The following is a 13,153-nucleotide window of genomic DNA, read 5'->3' as shown; positions in this document are numbered from 1 at the left end:
TGCATCAAGCGCTAAACAATTGTGCAACACGCATTTAGAAAAATGTAGTATATTGTAACATTGCTTGAAATTATGTTTACTTTTCGAAAAGTTTAAGTTGTGTTTTTTAAGAAAAATATCCCAGAGAATAAAATTTAATTCTTGTTCATTAAGTGGGACATATGATCAAAAGTCTGAATACTTTTTAAGATGCTGTAATATTCACAAGTCACTTCTGTACACATCTGCCTTTAAAAAAAAGTTCTTTGGTGTCCCTAAATAACTACATTATAACAGCGTTTCTTATATAGCAAAGCTGGTTCAGTGGCATATTCCCTCACAAGATTCCTTATGAATCTGCACTAAATACATGACATCTCATATAGGTTTTGCCTTTGCTTTGGACATCCCCAACTTGTAGGCAGAAACTAAGCATTACAATCACAGTTATCAGATGTTGGTTCCAAAATAAAGCCATATATACATCAGTCTAGCAGTTACATTTATATACACAGCCAGAGGTGAGTTATACAATGGCTTTTCCAGAACTGGCAGCTGGTCAGTTTTATTGTTGCCAGTGTAACACTATGCTATTGGTCTGCTTTGGACATTCCCGACTTGTAGCGCAGAAACTAAGCATTACAATCCCGGTTATGAGATGTTAGTTCCAAAATAAAGCCATACACATCAGTGTAGCAGTTATATACAGTTAGAGGTGAGTTATACAAAGGTTCTTCCAGAACTGCCAGCTGGTCGATTTTATTAGTGCCAGTGTAACACTATGCTATTGGTCTGCTGTGGACCTCCCCAACTTGTAGTGCAGAAACTAAGCACTACAATCCCAGTTATTAGATGTTGGTTCCAAAATAATAGCATATACACATCAGTCTAGCAGTTATACATAGCCAGAGGCGATTTATACAAAGGTTCTTCCAGAACTGCCAGCTGGTCAGTTTTATTGGTGCCAGTGTAACACTATGCTATAGGTCTGTAATTTTTTCCCCCCTAGACTGGAGGAATAAAGAATGAGCAGCTGAAGAGTATACCATTTATCTGTTTCGTTCTTCAGTAGTGAAATGAGGACCCCCCTCGAACCTATGCCCACAGTTCCCTTGCCCTGCCAGTGGGCAGCAGCAGAACCCTGGTAGTGAAAGTGCTTAATAACTTCCATTTTGACGTCACTGTCTCCCAACCAACCGCCATCAATGAACGAACAGACACGTATCGTTGCTGAAGAAACAACACTTACAGTTCCACGAGGAGCGGCGGCCCACCCGCAACAAAACAAGCGGACACAGCTGCCAATGGCAATATAGTTATCCACGTGACGTCAGTTCCCACAAAAACCGGCTTCTTCGTTTAAGAACGATAGCTACATTGTTACACTCAATAAAGTTTTGTATGAAGGGCGGGCCCCGAGCGTAGTAAGCCATAATGGCCAACCTCTTTTCCAGCCGTAACCCTTGCGACGACGCATCCTAGTGACATCATAGCGGGCGTGGTTATGTAGTAGAAACACTGGAAGGCGGAAGTAACTGTAGCATGATGTAACTAGCTGTAATTCGTTACTTGAAATTGGTATGTTTTTCAGAATTGCTGGATAGACGGTGTTTAAAGTCGTGATCAGCCGCCGGTGTTGTGTTAGATTTCTGACCATGGTGGAAGTTGCAAACATGTGGTCCCTGCTTCTGTTGCCCCTTCTTGCCCTGCTTCAAATCCCTGGTGCTTGGTGTTGGAACCATCAAGGTAACCTTACAGATAGTAGTAGAGATTGAGATAAATTGAGATAATGAGATCTGTATAAACAAACCCTTTCCTAAGGTGTATCATTTATTAGGATTTGCAAAAAGGTGGCGTTCATTATACATAGAGCTTAGCTTTGCACTGGAAATTTGCTTTACTAGATTTTAGATAGTGACTCGGCAGAACCAAGATGTGAAACTTTGGCCTTGTGTTTTAATACAGGTTAGGGAACTCCTAAATAGCCAAGAATACCTTAGTGACCTCTAATATCATTGTGTTTTTTTTACAATAAGGAGTACATTATTACCATATTCAGGTGCTTTTTTTACTGATCTAAATCCTTCTGTGATGAATTTCATCACTAATCTCTATTTAAAAGGATTTATTCAAGGTTTTTGTGTGAAAGCTAATCAAATATATCAATAACAGCTAGACAGTGTTTTAAATGATGAGACAGAGAGTGAAACTAGAAAGGCAAATAATTAAAAAAATGAATGTCAGAATACTAATCACATATGTATCATACACATATCACTCAGATTGTAAACTCTACGGGGCAGGGACCTCCTTCCTACTGTGTCTCATACCACATGGCACTTATATATATATATATATATATATATATATATACATATATATACATATATGTATTTTTTGTATTTATTTATTATATCACTCGTCCTCCCTGTGTGTAATTTTGTATTCTGTAAGACTGTACAGCGCTGCGTACCCTTGTGGCGCTTTATAAATAAAGTTATACATACATACATATGTAAATTTAAGATTACATGAATTAGGATTTGAACTGGGGAATCCTGAGGGCTTGTCATAAGATTAAAGGAGACCCGTAGCCTCTTATAATTCCTTGTCCCTTTCCTAAACCGCACAACTGGGGATCCCCTAAATTATAAAATTGCATAGAAGAGGACCGAAGGCTGCACAAGATGGTGATTCAGCAAATAGGGCAATATGAGGGGCTCCACAGTCACGCTGTTTAGGAAGGGGACAGGGTATTGTAACATAAGGTGACCTGATCACTGCCCCATTTTGGCACACAAACAATATATTTTGGGGGTTATAGAAAACTTGCCTCAATAACATTTTTGACAAAATGGCAAATGACTGCTTGCTGTGATTGTGAATTCCAAGAAGGAAGGAAACAAAATGTAAATAATTTATATAGCGTAAGTAACATTTATTTTGATGATAGTAAGAGTTTTGAAATTATTTCTTAGGGTGATGGGTCTCTTTAAAGAGGACCCTGTCACCCAGACATTCAAAGCTGCATAATAAAAGTCCTTTTCAAATTAAACCCAGATTTCATTTTTAACACACTTCCATACACATTATAAAGGCATTTGACAATCCCAGCTGTAAATCATATATTTTCTGCCCAGCCTCTATGCCTGGGCAAACAATAACTTTCCATTTAGCACTTACTGAATGTCACTGCACTCCTCACCATCTAATTGTGCAGCCAGTGCATGGGCATGTGCATCAGGTTCCCTATTCTGGCACATAAACAAGATTTTGGCATAATGAAAAGCTTACCTTTCTAACAATATGCACAAAATGCCACCTGCCTGCTTGCTGTGATATTATTTATATAGTGTAAGTGAAGTTAATTTTGTTCACCTAACATGACTGAAGTACATTTGGAATTACCTCTTAGGGTGGCAGGTCCGTCACCCAGACATAAAAAGCTGTATAATAAAAGCCCTTTTCAAATTAAACATGTAACCCAAAGTCATTTTTTATTAACACATCTATACCCATTGTGTAAGCATTTAAAAGTCCCAGCTGTCAATCATATATTGCCTGACCCGCCTCTTGTCAATCATTTTCATCCAGGGGCATTAAGATCCTCCTATATGGTGAATGTACTCTACATAGCGGTGTGTAGTGCTGGGGTGATTTTGCTCTGATGAGATATTATTTTGTTTTTCTTTTTTCTTTTTACTTCAGAGAGAGTGCTTCTGAGGGACATTCAGGCAATAACTCTGTATGCTGACCGATATACCAATGCACGCCGCTCAGCTCCTGTCCCACAACTGAAGTGTATTGGTGGTAGCGCAGGCTGTCATACAATGGTGCCACAGGTAGTACAATGTCACAACAGAGGATGGGATGGCTTTGATGTTCAGGTAACTTTACTTTTAATTTTAATTTTGTGTAATATATGCTTACTGTTTGCCATGGTTTGCTGTGCATTTGTATTTCGTAATATTTCAAAATACTTAGAAAACAAAAGTGAAATTATATATATATATATATTAAATGGGTAATAAATGTCCATGTTGCTAATATATGCATTATAGGGGTGAGAATCACCATATTTTTATATGAAACATATTGAGCATATGAAGACAGCTTCAGATGCTTTATTGCTGTAACTGATCTTGTTAGCCAAAAAAAAAAAGTTCTTTACATTGATTGAATTTTTTTTTTTTTTTTAAATGGCCAGTGGGAATGCAAAGTGGACATGGACAACTCGTATCGATTTGGTAAAGTAGAAGTAAGCTGTGAAGGCTTTGACTACCCAGAAGATCCCTATGTACTTCGTGGCTCCTGTGGGTTAGAGTACACCCTTGAGCTCACAGAGGAAGGCAGAAAGAGATCACAAGATGGTTACAGAAGTGGTGGCTTTGGCTCAGGCTATTTCCAAAGCAATTCAAATAGCTGGGATACCAAAACAAATGGCAGCAGTGCAATTGTTCTCATAGTTATTGTCATAATTGCTTATGGAGTGTATAAGCTATTTCTCAGTGGCCCATCAGTGCAGGAACACCCTCGTCCTGATGAGTATGGATATGATTTTCAGAGCCAGACTCGTGCTAGTGCTCCTCCTCCACCTGGTTTTAAATCAGACTTTACAGGTAATACAATTTTTCCATCACATTCCTTTAGTTGCTAGAGTTTACAAATAAAAAAGGGTGTTTTCTTTTATTTCAAGTTAATATACATTCAAACAGATTTTAACTTCTTTTAGATGGCCTGTTGGTCAGTGAGTGTGCTGGTAGCAGGGACTTCAGTAACCTCCTTTTATGTTTCCTGAAGACCCCCACTTATGCAAAATATTTGGTGCAAGCAAAAATGTTTAAAAGAGAAAGAAAGGTAAAGTAAGCTTTATCAGAAAGGTCTATGTAAATAAGCACTCACAGAAACGCTACACTAAGTTCTCTGTCAAAAGATTTGTTGTTTATGTTTTCCTGTGCTATAGACATGCAGCTCTCTCCTGCTCCCCCCCCCTTAGGAATGTGGATCTGAGCCAATCAGCAGGAAGTTGACTCATAGTCTAACTAACTTAGCATGTTTACTTGGTCTGGGTGTCTGTGCAGGAGTGAGGCATTATGGGAACCTTCTTTACATAGCTCAGCGTTTTTAATTCCTGTTTGGCTTCTGATCATCTGAACAGGTGAAATATGTGAAGACTTAAGGGCACTATTTAGAGAACTGAAGGTATGCCTGTAGCTTGAGATTAACTCTTTATTAGCCTTTCCTTTTCCTTTAATGCAGTTTTAAGATCTAATGCAAATGTGTGCAGTTATTTATATATTTATAAATTTGTAAATCCGACATAGATGCTACAGACTAACTACCATGGTGTGTATCTTTTTTGCATCTTGCAATGTGGATTCAAGCAATCCCTCATCTTTTATAAAAAGGCAATTAAATTATGACAGCATATCTCTCCTGTCTGGTTCAAGGTCCACACACTTGTATGCACGTATATGTACAGACTCATCTACTGTAGTGAATTGCACTGTATTGGATGTGGCTACAATCTGGTCACTATCCCTCCCCTATTTGCATTTTCAAATTGCGTGTGCCCCATTTAGGAATTCTCTGTATTTTCTTGTCCAGATTGGCTGGACATGGTTTGGGTTGAGTATAACACTACACAGGTTTTCCAAACTAAATTTGAAATGGTTTACAAAAATAGTCAAACTAGGAAAAATTCAATCAAAATAGGTAAATTAGCCTATTATTAAGTGCTGGATTAGCATGAAACGCGTTAGGCTTTATACATGGGTTATGATTTTTAATGGATTATAACAAAGATTTGTATTTTTAATCTTTTAAAATTGTAAATTTTATATGGTGACTTTCTTCTTTTTAATTTAGGCTTTTCATCAGGTTATGGTACCAGCCATTCTAATCAGGGACCTGGGTTTTGGACAGGTCTTGGAACTGGAGGTGTATTAGGATACTTGTTTGGTAATCGAAGGTATGTGATCTGATTTAGCTCTGCAGCTTATAATTGCATCTTAGCGTTTAGGAAAACTCTTTTTATAGTTAAACAATGGACCCCCTGGCAATAAAGTCCTCTAAATCAATAGATTTTCTCTTATTTTGCATTAGGAAGGAATTGTGTTGTATCTGGGGTGCATCCCCACCTCATAGATGTATGATCCAGTATAGGGGTTGGGGCTAAGTTGGACCATCCACGTATCTCTTTTTTTCAGTTTATCTAGGTTCATTAAACTTTTTTGTTTTCTATTTTATTTTAGCATCCCTGTTCCGCTGGCCAAAAGGTGATACATAACACAGCAGCTTATTTATCAACACTGGGTAAATTTGCCCTTGGGCAAAAACCCATAGCAACCAATCAGTGACTGGCTTTTTACATTCAGCTGCAAGTAGAACAATGAACGCAACAATGTGAATGGTTGCCGTAAGTTACTACTTATGGGCAAATTTTCCCAGTGTGATAAATGACCACCACAGTGTTTTGGTTTCCACTGTGTGGAAATCATTGCATGTGCCCATAATCCTAAATCTCGCCTATTTCTACAGTAAGAAATTAATTCTTTCCCTAATGCCTTCTAACAAGATATTCAGAAACCTAAGCGCTGCATATGCCTTCCCACCGACGATTCCTGGTGGAAAGACATTTTAGAGAGATTTAGAGCATCCCCCAGTAGCCAAGAATTAACTGTGTATGACCAATCTTCCGTGTGCCACTGTGGAGTGTTTGACAGTGATAGCTAATCTGTACTATAAAACTGTGTGAAATACACAAAGTTCACTGACAATTTTTATATGATAAAACTGTAGTAACCCACAGCTACATTTTCAAAAAACACCTATAGGGTCATTTTAAGACTGTTGTTCCTTTTAAGGGCTCAACCATACCAGGCACCATATTTCAACACTTGGACTGGTCCTTCTAATTCAGACTCAATGCATCAAAATTACAGGCCACCACAGAGTTCAGGTGTCAGAACAGCGTCAGGTAAGATTTGTTATTATTTTTTCTCTTTATGTGCACATTATTTATGATGCAGACACTGATATGTTTTTACACTTATCTCATGAATTATAGGTTGATATTAAAATAGTAATAACCTAAAGCATTTTGAGCTGGTATAGCATACTTAATAGAAATAGTGTATAAAAAGCACTCCTGCACTTCTCTGCCTATGGTGAAAACTATTTGCACCTTGGTCATGTCCTCCAGTTATGCAAGTAGAAAAATGAGCATTAGCGCTCAGTTTCTGGAGTGGTGTATGTTTTTTATTTTGACATATGTATACTAAGGCTCCTGCATTCTATATGTATGGTGTTGTATAATTGAGTATACTATTTACTCATTGTTGTATTTCTCCCTACAGGCTTTGGAGGAACCAAAAGAAGATAGGACATTTACAGTGAAAATAAACACAGCCTGGGTGTAATCTGAGTGTATATTTGCATTTAGTTTGTTTGGCTCCTTTAATTAGTGCTGGGCAGTTTCCTTTTACTAAACATACAGTTTACATAGGACTACATATTTTAAAAACAGTTGTGTAGTTTTCTTCTGCATTTTGTAAGGTTACATACAAAACTAATGTCATGCTAGGAGACTTATCAGAAATCGGTAGCCAATTCAACCTGTTCTGGTGGTGTAGATTTGATCTGTAACTGCTGTGCCAGAATACTGTTATAGCTTGAATCAGCCGTGAATCTTGACTCCTACTGTTTGAGATAAACAAATTAGAGACAAACATGTTCATACAATTCATTACACAAGAACAGCAGTGACTAAGGTCTGATCATATGGAACGTTTGCTCTTCTTCTAAAAATATAATTAAATTTTATCATCACGAAACAATACTCCGTGGCTAAAACTTGGCCATACACGCACAGATGATATTGTACGAAACCTTGTTTCATACGATATTCGGTGCGTGTATGGCGACTTTGCGAGGTGACCAATATCGCAAAAGGCTGTGGATATCGACTCGCCCGATTGTGCAGGTTAAAAGATTTTGATCTGGCACCATTGCAGGTGGATATTCCATTTTCTACCTCCATATCCGGCTCCATACAGCCCTGAACGTCTGTGGAGGGTGGGAACGATCAGTCGCACAAAAGATCGAAAATCGCCATGTGTGGCCACCTTAACAAGGGTTTATTATGTAGTCGAACGAAAATAAAACTTCACACAAACAGCTTCACAATACTCATGGATATTTGCTGCAGGATGTTGGATATCTTGTTAATCAGTTTCCTAGCATTTTGCAATATGATATCTTTTAAGGTACTTTAGGCAGATTTATCAAAATTTTGAGTAAATTCAGTTGTTTTTTTTTTTTTTAACTTCAACTAAACCCACATTTTTAAAAAGTAAAAAAATCCCCCAAACCTCTAAAACCTTGAAATAAATAAGATTTTACAATGACTTCTATATGACCGTGCCAGCTTTTACATGGCAAAGTTTTGTATTAGTTTTTCATTAGTTTTTACACTTAATGAAGTTTTAGAATAATTACCTTAATAAGTGATTTTTGGCACTTAAAAGTTTGGAAGAACAAAGAAAAAATACAAACGTAAATCTGCTCCTTAGTTATGGCAGTCTTGTAATAACTAGTTCATTTTTCATTTAAATTCGTTCAGTAGGTTATTTGTTCAACCCGTTTTATATGGTGATATAGATAAAAATCTGGGAACAGTAACAAAAAGTCAGTTCTCAAGGACTTTAAAGGGGTAGTTTACCTTTAAGACTTTTAGTCTGTAATCAAATCTCCTAATCCTAGCACTTTTGTTGATCTTCATTATTTATAGGTTTTTTTTGTTTGTTTGTTTTTTTTAATTATCTACCTTCCTCTTCTGGATCTTGTAGTTTTAAAATAGTGGTCACTGACCACATCAGCCCAAAAATGTATTGCTCTGTAAGGCTACAATTTTGTTATAGGTATGTGTACATAGTACTATTCACAGCAAACCAGTTAAAACATGTTTTTACAAAGAAAACATGTAAAGATATAAGGATAAAAACTCCAACATATTACTTTTTAGTTTTATTTTCGCTTAACTGGGGTTGATACTGGGACTCGGGTCCTTATATAAATATCTTATTAGTCTAATTAAAAATATCACTCTCCTGCTTCCAGCAATCTCTCTTACCCATGCAGAATTTGTGTTTATTATAGAAAGAACCGTCTTGTTGAGAGACAGATTGCTGAAAAGGGGTTACTTAAAGGAGAAGGAAAGGCAAAGTCACTTGGGGGTGCCAAAATGTTAGGCATCCCCAAGTGACTTTAATCGCCTACCTTGTACTCCGGGCTGGTGCCCCTGTTAGGAGAAAACAGCACATATGATCAACCAAAACATTGGTTGATCATAGGTCCCAAGATGCATTCAAACCAGTGGCCACAGGACAACTGGAGAAAGTCAGTTTATATTACTTATATTGTGTTTACCGCAGCTAAAATTTCCCTGCATATGTCTGTATGCGCCACGTGAACCTGAACTTTTACTCTGCATTTTTGTAAAAGGGGGCTCTTTCAGAGTACCAGGAGCTACCAGGTTATGTACTAAGTCACAGGTTTTGTGCCACATCTAGTATCCAATAGGAAGTTGCATTTAGCGATAACATATTTTAAAGCAAAATCTGCATGGTTCTTTTGAGTAACTTTTAGTATATTATCCTACATCCATTATTTACAGCAGTAAAGGAACAAAGGAGCACTAACATAATATGCCTAAAACAATTTATGCATGTAGAGAGCCCCAGCGCCCAAGGTCTCTTAAAAATATCAAGTTTAAATGCCAATAACAAATAAATGGCTCTGCCTTTAGATTTCTGGATTTTCTTATAGCTGTGACAATCATTATTAGTAGAGGCTAGATACAGTGTTCATGTGAAAGAAAATCTAACTTAGAATTATTATGGCTGGTACAGGTATGGGATCCCTTATCCGGAAACCCGTTATCCAGAAGCTCCGAATTATGGAAAGCCTGTATTCCATAGACTCCATTTTAATCAATAATTCAGAATTTTAAAACTGATTTCCTTTTTCTCTGTAGTAATAAAACAGTACCTAGTAATTGATCCCAACTAAGATATAAATAATCATTATTGGATGCAAAACAATCCTGTTGGGTTTAATTAATGTTTTATTTATTTTTTTAGTAGACTAAATATGGAGATCCAAATTACAGAAATACCCCTTATCCGGAATACCCTTGGTCCCGAGCATTCTGGATAATGGGTGCTATACCTGTATTGTAAATCATGTAGAAAATTGTTTTACAATAAGTGACAAGGAATGTTACCTAAGTTATGGAATCGTATTAATTGACTATAAGATGTGCAGTGTGTTAATGTTAGTAAATATGTTTTAAACAAATACACTTAACATACCACAGTAATTTCAGCTCCTTGCCTTTGAATTGGAAAACTTCAGCAGCATCAGTTCTTTTGCTCAGCGTGACATCACATTTAATAGATTGTTTTGCCTACCAAATGACTCCTCATAATTAGGATTAACTCTACAGTCAAAACTTTGAAGTGATAAATGTAACTGCACTTTGTGACTTAGGGGGAATCCACAAAATTTGTCTTAACCCTACTTTTTTTAACCCCACCCCCCCCAATACAGAGAACAAATGTTTCTCCAAAACCTATTATCTACTAGTCTTATACCCTACACTCAAAAATGTTTCTCTACTTCTAGAACTCTCACTGGTTGCACTGTTATTTGTTTAATATGTTGCATCTTTATGACTTTTTTTTTTTTTTTTTTTTTAGAAAAACAATATATTTAATCAGTGTGCCTTAAGCTGTGAAACAAGTTGATCGCAAAACATATGAATAAATATAAAACTGCTGTGACCAATGTGTGTGTCATGTTTAGCAAGGACAAGTGCAGACAAAAATAATTTATGAAACCCTTTTCTTGGAGCTCTTAAAAATTAAAAATATAACATAATTGTGGTATACCAGGCATGGATAAACTGCAGCTGAACAAAATCTGTAGGGTTACAAATAGCTCACAGCAATTTTTATTATAGTTTGCAGTGGTTCTAATGATATATATATATATATATATATATATATATATATATATATATATATATATATATATATATATATATATATATATATATATATATATATAATGATTTACCTTTATATTATATTATTATTATACAAGAAATGAGGGGAAAAAAAAGATTAAAAGAATAGGCCAAAAGTCCTAGTCACTGAACTCATGTTTAACAAAGGGCTATACTGCTCCTTTAAAGTAAAACTATACCCACAGAATGAATACTTAAAGGAATACTGTCATGGGAAAACATGTTTTTTTTTCAAAATTCGCCAGTTAATAGAGCTTCTCCAGCCGAATCCTGCATTGAAATCTGTTTCAAAAGCACAAACAGATTTTCATAGTTAATTTTGAACTTTCACTTGTGGCTAGCCATATTCTTCATTTCCCAGGGTGCCACAGCCATGTGACCTGTGCTCTAATAAACTTCAGCCACACTTCACTGCTGAGCTGCAAGTTGGAGTGATATCACCCCCCTTCCAGCAGCTGATCAGCAGAACAATGGGAAGGGAGCAACATAGCAGCTCCCAGTAGATATGAGAATAGCACTCAATAGTAAGAAATTCAAGTCCCGCTTTTTACAAGACATTCTTTTTTTTGAAAGTTTTACATGTCCTTTAAAAGCTGATGAACTGAAAATGAATGACATGGCCAAAAAATGTCTGGACAACCCTAAAAATTAGTGGACATGTCTATTAAAAATCAGCACAGGTGTTATTCCCCATGCACAAAGCAAAATTGAGGCAAACAGATTTGGTCTGCTAATCTACGAGGAAAGAACTTGACTAGTGTTCACTGAACCATGACCTCAGCCCATAAGAACAACTGTGGAATGAACGGAAACTGCCCAGACCTGAGTGCCCAGCCTTACAAAGGCGGTTGTAAGTGAAGCACATCTCACCAACAAAGACTTTCCAGAAGTGCAGAGGCTGTTATAGCAGCAAAGGGAGGACCAACTTTTTAATACATTAAATGAGAACTAAAGCCTAATGAAAGAAGGGCAAAATGTTGCACATTATGTTTTGGGCCCTTGTACCAGCTCAAGGCAAACACAGCCCTTTAGCAGTCAAAATCTGTGCTTCAAATATGCCCCTAGCAGATCCCCATATTTTTTTTTTGCTGATTCACTGCAGATGCTCTGTGCTGTTGTCTGTTCCCTGAGCTTAGGGACTGACTCACAATATACTGTATATGTAGAACAGTGATCCCCAACCAGTGGCTCACGAGCAATATTTTGCTAACCACCCCCTTTGATGTTGCTCTGAGTGGCCTAAAAGTTTGTGCCCATTTTTGAATTTCTGGTTTGGAGACATAAAGACCATGTGTGCTGCTACACAGAGCCTCTAGTAGTCTGCCAATCCACATTGGGCTACTAATTAACCAATCTGAGTCCTTATTGGTCTTTTTAGTTTTTGTGCTTGTGTTGCTCCCTAGTTTTTTTTTTTTTTTTTTTCATTGAAATGTTGCTCACAGGTAAAAAAAAGGTTGGGGATCCCGATGTAGAGTATACATGCCACAATATAAGGCTGATTAGTAAATAATTCATAACTACTATAAAAATGCTAAACCTTTAGGCTAGTGCAGTAAGTTTAGTATGTAAAATATGGGATTTCTAGTCATCTTCATTTATAGGGTTTCTTTCTCTTTTAAATGTTGGGGAGACATGTGTCTGGATACTTTTGGCTAAATAAGGTATTTACCTTTAGGTAAACAGACAGTCAATCTACTAAAACAATTCTTGTTTCTTATATAAAATATCTATCCAAGTGTCAATGTGCTCACTTTAGAATACTGGGTACTACAGTAATTGCCAAATGTGAAAAAATAATACAATATATTATTATACAAAAGAGATTGGCCTGCATTCTAATCTTAGTACTTAGTGTGCCTATTGCAGGCAGTGAACTGAACAAATCATGCTATAGCATTAGCTTTTGCTTTAGCATGAAAATAACTACTTCCTAAATTAACAAGTAACCCATACGGGATATATTATGTTGCTTACCAATTCTGCCAATATGGTGGAACTTAGGTAACACAAGTACCTGTTTTTTCCTGTTAAGATCACACTTTACAGTTTTCACTGAAAACAATAACACATCTTTCCTTAGGTTGA

At 36.7% G+C, this 13,153-nt stretch overlaps 1 protein-coding gene across 1 annotated transcript; it reads left to right on the top strand.

Moving 5' to 3' along the window:
* The first annotated feature begins 1,486 nt into the window (after positions 1-1,486).
* On the top strand, positions 1,487-10,823 carry saraf (store-operated calcium entry-associated regulatory factor). Its single transcript, XM_002942846.5, has 6 exons — positions 1,487-1,725; positions 3,688-3,866; positions 4,187-4,598; positions 5,848-5,950; positions 6,846-6,958; positions 7,338-10,823. The coding sequence occupies exons 1-6, from the start codon at positions 1,635-1,637 to the stop codon at positions 7,361-7,363; spliced, it is 924 nt and encodes a 307-aa protein (XP_002942892.1). The 5' UTR covers positions 1,487-1,634; the 3' UTR covers positions 7,364-10,823.
* The last annotated feature ends 2,330 nt before the right edge of the window (positions 10,824-13,153 follow it).

This window comes from Xenopus tropicalis, chromosome 1 (genome assembly GCF_000004195.4).
Source record: "Xenopus tropicalis strain Nigerian chromosome 1, UCB_Xtro_10.0, whole genome shotgun sequence".
NCBI classification, from domain to species: Eukaryota; Metazoa; Chordata; class Amphibia; order Anura; family Pipidae; genus Xenopus; species Xenopus tropicalis.
This window is presented reverse-complemented; position numbering and strand designations above follow the sequence as displayed.

Coding starts and splice junctions, on each gene's coding strand:
- saraf (XM_002942846.5), top strand. CDS start 1,635: ATGGTGGAAGTTGCAAACATGTGGTCCCTGCTTCTGTTGCCCCTTCTT. Junction 3,867..4,186: donor GGGATGGCTTTGATGTTCAG/GTAACTTTACTT, acceptor TTAAATGGCCAG/TGGGAATGCAAAGTGGACAT. Junction 5,951..6,845: donor TACTTGTTTGGTAATCGAAG/GTATGTGATCTG, acceptor GTTCCTTTTAAG/GGCTCAACCATACCAGGCAC.